Source organism: Carassius carassius, unplaced genomic scaffold (assembly GCF_963082965.1).
Source record: "Carassius carassius unplaced genomic scaffold, fCarCar2.1 SCAFFOLD_65, whole genome shotgun sequence".
NCBI lineage: Eukaryota > Metazoa > Chordata > Actinopteri > Cypriniformes > Cyprinidae > Carassius > Carassius carassius.
The window spans coordinates 302501-307500 of NW_026775106.1; the positions used below are offsets into that span (position 1 = coordinate 302501).

General features: G+C 44.4%; 1 protein-coding gene across 1 annotated transcript in view; it reads left to right on the forward strand.

Moving 5' to 3' along the window:
- The first annotated feature begins 955 nt into the window (after positions 1 to 955).
- Positions 956 to 5000, forward strand: part of LOC132136724 (KH homology domain-containing protein 4-like) — an 8228-nt gene continuing 4183 nt past the window's right edge. The window contains exons 1-6 of the mRNA XM_059547331.1: positions 956 to 1107; positions 1899 to 2076; positions 2157 to 2270; positions 2348 to 2421; positions 2518 to 2570; positions 4505 to 4671. Of these exons, the coding sequence (XP_059403314.1) occupies positions 1091 to 1107; positions 1899 to 2076; positions 2157 to 2270; positions 2348 to 2421; positions 2518 to 2570; positions 4505 to 4671 (603 nt within the window). The 5' untranslated portion in view covers positions 956 to 1090. The remainder of the gene's footprint in view (positions 1108 to 1898; positions 2077 to 2156; positions 2271 to 2347; positions 2422 to 2517; positions 2571 to 4504; positions 4672 to 5000) is intronic.

Consider the following 5000-nt stretch of genomic DNA (forward strand, 5'->3'; position numbering starts at 1 on the left):
AATGTAGTAATTAACAATTCATTTAATTTTATATTACGTGACCGCATTAATGAAAGTCTCTTGAAGCTCAAGATCATGTTCTCTGCGTCTCCTGCTCCATCAAGCCCCGCCCACAATATCTGTCACTCAAACTACTGCATGACTCCACATTATCTGTGTGTAAGACTCCAGCAGAGTTATGAAGTCATTTTATGACAAATCTTTCAGTGAATAAAACTGGCTGTGTAAATAATAGTAGGCTATTATGGACTACACAACATTATCATAAATCTTTAAATAATTGTATTTAATGATTATTTTAAATGATTGTCCCTGGTTCAGTAGGATACTCTTGTAATCAAGTAGCAGACAGATTCTAAAGATCAGTTCTGGTTTAAAGATGTGATCTGATCCTGTTTACATGAATTAAGCCGCTCTCGAGCAGATGATCCAAGATCAAACCAGATCACCGACAATCAGTTCTGATGATCAGATCTACACAGAAACCTAACGATGATGCTCTGAAGACAACAAGACACTCTGGATCATCTTCCTTCTGATCCCATCTGTTTTTGACAATACATCTGAAGCTACATCACAAGATACTAATCACAAGGATCCATCAGAACAGAGAAGATCCCGTGACCGGACACACTGAAGTCCAGACGCAGGAGCAAAAGAGTGATGTTCTCTAGGATGCTTTCATATTGTTTAGATTGGAAGTGCAGAGTTGAATCTGACCTTTGACCTTTGGCTTGTGGAGCTAAATTTAGCTCAATCAAGGCTGGTTTTAGAACTGAATAGAGATAAAATAAAAACATAAAAAGGTAAAAACCTTAAGGTTTCAGATTTAATTCAGAAAATGTTAGGGAAATGTAAACACATCTTACTGTGTGTCAATGATGTATACACGAAGGTCGTTTGTGCAGCGCTCAGTTCCGCAGGAGGCCTGTAGGCGGCGCCAGAGGGGGCGGGGCTCCGCTGAACACACTACAAGCGGCAGAAGAACAGATGTGTCACGTGACTTCCGCTTGAGGCCTCACGCTGTGTGTCTGTGAGATTGTAAATCGATGAGCAAACTTTGGGTTTAAAGCTGCACTTCAGCGTCGTGATGGCGTCTGGATCACCGTGAGTGTTTGTTCAGATCCCCCGCTCACAGGAGAAACTTCAGCCGTTTGATTCTGTTCGTTTTTGTCAGCATTATTCTGTAAAACTCGGAATAAGCGCTCGCTTCTTATCAAACGCTCGTGTGCGTCTGAGTCTCAGCAATAAACGAGAAAATAAGAGAATCAGTGACGGTCTATACTACACAGTTCAGATTCAGCTGAACATCAGCTCTCAAAGACTGAATTTATAGCAGTCGTGTGTGTGTGTGTGTGTGTGTGTGTGTGTGTGTGTGTGTGTGTGTGTTTCTATTCTGGTGGGGACTTAAACCTGAATACACACAGACTCATGTGGACTCGTGTCACAATTGAGGTCCCCACGGGTAAACAAGCTAATAAATTACACAGAATGAAGTTTCTTGAAAATCTAAAATGCACAAAGTTTCCTGTGAGGGTTAGGTGTAGGGTTGGTGTAGGGCCATAGAATATACAGTTAGTACAGTATAAAAACCATTACACCTATGGAGATAGGGATCGCTGACCAGACTGCGCGCGAGTTGTGTTCAGTACTCACTTCGGTCTGATGTGTAACTGGAGGACATGAAGACAGACTCTCTCTCTCTCTGGAGCTCTGTTGATACTCTCCTCCGACAGAAACATGTGGTGATGAGAACAGACCGAGAGCGAGAGTACGCCGCGGCCTACGATCACCACACACACACACTCTCACACACACACACACACACACACTCACACACACACACACACACAGTGTCAGTCTGTCGCTCGGTGCTCACGGTGCTCTGTTCGCTGCAGGTGTGTGAACAGCAGATGGGATCGTCCTACAGCAGACAGCGGCTCTGTCTCTTCTCCCACAGATGCGTCTGCAGCTCCGCGGGGGGGTGTGGAGATGGCGGCGGCGATGGCGGCCAAAATAAACGCCATGCTGATGGCCAAAGGCAAACTGAAACCACTGCAGCCGCTGCCCAGTAAAGTACTGACCGTCCTGCAGGCGTGTGTCCCATGATGCTCTGCTGTCGCTCTGTGAGCTCACGTGTGTTTGTGTGTTTGCAGGCGCCTCCAGCACTTCCTGTCTCCGCTGATGAGCTCATCGTGGCTGAAGTCGACATAAACGACGTGCCGATGGAGTGCAGGGATCTGCTGACCAAAGGCAAAACTCAGGACGAGGTTTGTGACACACACACACGTGATGCCGGCGTGTCTATCTGCACACACGTGTTGACTCTCTGCTGTCTGTGCTGTAGATCGGGCAGCTGAGCGGCGCAGTGGTGTCCACTAAAGGCCTTTACATGAGCGACACGGACAGCAGCGCAGGAGCGTGAGTATCAGTCCAGTGATGTGTGTGTTCATGCACGAGTGTGTGTGTGAGTGTGTGTATCTGCTCTCTAATGCCTGTGTGTGTGTGTGTGTTCAGGGCTAGACCGCTGTATCTTCATGTTCAGGGCCGCCGTCAGGAGCAAGTCAACAGTAAGTGCTGGAGTTCAGTCTCTGCTCCACTGATCATTCACACAGAAACTACATCGCTTTATGACGTAAGACAGTTGCACAAAATATAAATAATGGACAAACTCAGCTAGCTATTTAAGTTAGAGAACTTTAACATCCAAAACATCCAAATTTCTTCATTTCAGATGTTCTTAGATTTATGGATGCAATGATCTTAACTTTTTTATGTATTTTAAGCAAAAAAGAATGACAATATGAGTGCATGAAGAATATGGTCAGTTGCTTTATTAGCCTGTATGTGTGTTTTGATCTAAATGAGACTGATTTCAAAACGAAGTAAAAACAGAATGGTCTCACTTTAGCTTTGTGAGATTAGGCTACATCATACCAAACAGCAGAAGAAGGGCTGAATGAAAGGGTAAGTTCACTCTGTGCCAGCAGGTGGCGCTTGAGGAACAGCAGAGATGCATCATTTCTAGGGCTGGGATAAACGATTAGTTTTTAAATGATTAATCTAGCGATTATTTTTTCCATGCATCGATAAATCTAACGATTAATTTTTTCAGACCGATTCGATTTCGATTATCTCCCCATTAATTGACTACTAACAATTTATACATGTTGATTTACAAATCTGAATGAAAAAAACATGAATTCCTTAACATTGCAATATATGTTTATTGCTCTTAAAATTACAAAATAAAAGACTAAACAAGTGCAAAGTAGTGCATTCTTAGTCAGAGACAGCATTCAATAAAACCTTGAAAACACATAGCTTACTGAAACAAGCTTACTGAACACATAGGGCCTAGCATTCAATAAAAAAGTTCTTCTTTCAAAAAAGGTGACCCAAAATACTTGTTTAGAGCAATTAAAAGAATACAGTAACCAATGTAAACTTGAGGGCTTTAAGCTAATACAGAGAGTGCTTTTCCAAAAAAAAAAAATAATGAACAGTGGGAGCCAGCAGCCTGTCATGGAGAAAAAAAAATCTCTGAATGCTCCACGTGAAACTTTGGCGTTCCGCCCTTTTTCTATCATGTCTAATGATTTTGGTTAATATGCACGAGGGAGAGGGAGAGAGAGAGAGAGAGGGAGAGAGAGAGCAAGAAGCGCTCGTGTAGTTTGAAGACTGTGAGTGCGCGCGCAGCCGGGGCTCTCTCTCGTACGCGCCCTGTCACTGTCACTCAATAACGCTTTGACAGCCGCCAAAAAAAAGATCAATGCAGAAAAACCCCTGGATTGGTTATATAACGTTGGACAGAATGTTGATCCGGCCATCGCGTATATTCAGCGCACATAAGGTAAACGTTTTGCAAACGTTTTTTAGAGAAATAAAAACAGGTCAACGAATCGATGCGCATATTTTGCGTCGACGTATTTTTTGCGTCGACGTCATCGATGAGCTCGACGCGTTGTCCCAGCCCTAATCGTTTCCTTGATTACGCTGTAAACACTTAATGAGTTATACACAGTCAAGATGAAAGGAAAATGCCATCTAAACTGTTTCATGACACAGTCTGAAGTGAACAGTTTCAGGATTAATTAAGTCACAACCTTCATGATATAAATTTGGCATTAATCTTTAATGCGATATTGATTGTTTCATATATAGTGCACATTACATTTACATTAAAATGTTCTTATAAAAAAAAATGAACTCCTTTGGATGCCCCTAGCATTTGTCTATTTCACCTGTGATGCAGTTAGCACCCACTTTACAAACCAAGGAGATGTTTATTGGTTAAACGCTACACTTTCATATGAGCTGAAGAAGTTTCCCAAAGCAGGACTAAACATGAGACGTGTTAAAGCTCACATTCACTGCAAGCAGAGCCTCCATCAAGCTCTTCATCTCTTACACACACACACACACATCACTGACTCACTCCTGATAATGTGCTTTACTGCCGCTGATTCCTGAGACTGAACAGGAAGTGTTTGTGTGGTGTCAGAGGCAGTGGCCAGGATAAAGGAGATCATCTCTGAGGACGTCCTGCGCTCGTCGGGTGGACAGCAGCCCGCTGTGATGCCCACTGTCCCGGTGTACCGTCAGACCGTCCCGTCTGCTGCCCGCGCTCCCGCCGTCCCTGGACACAAACCGGCCCCGCCGCACACCGGGGTAAGAGAGAGTGTGTGTGTGTGTGTGTGTGTGTGTGTGTGGAGGTTAAGAAGGCGGGGCCTCGGAGCATGTGGTCTCTGCTGATACACACCTCCTACAGAAACAGCAGCCAGAACGACTCCTACCTACAGACAGAGGTCAGAGTTCACTGCGCCCGCTGACACACGTCTGACCCTCACACACTGATTCTGACCAAACTCTTGAGACCGCTGCTGAGTCTCGCAGACGTGTGTGTGTGTGTGTGTGAAACCCTCGAACAGAATGAGAGAACTGCTGCGCGTCTCGTTTACGTCACACGGGTCTGAAACCACATGATGAGCTTCTTTTGG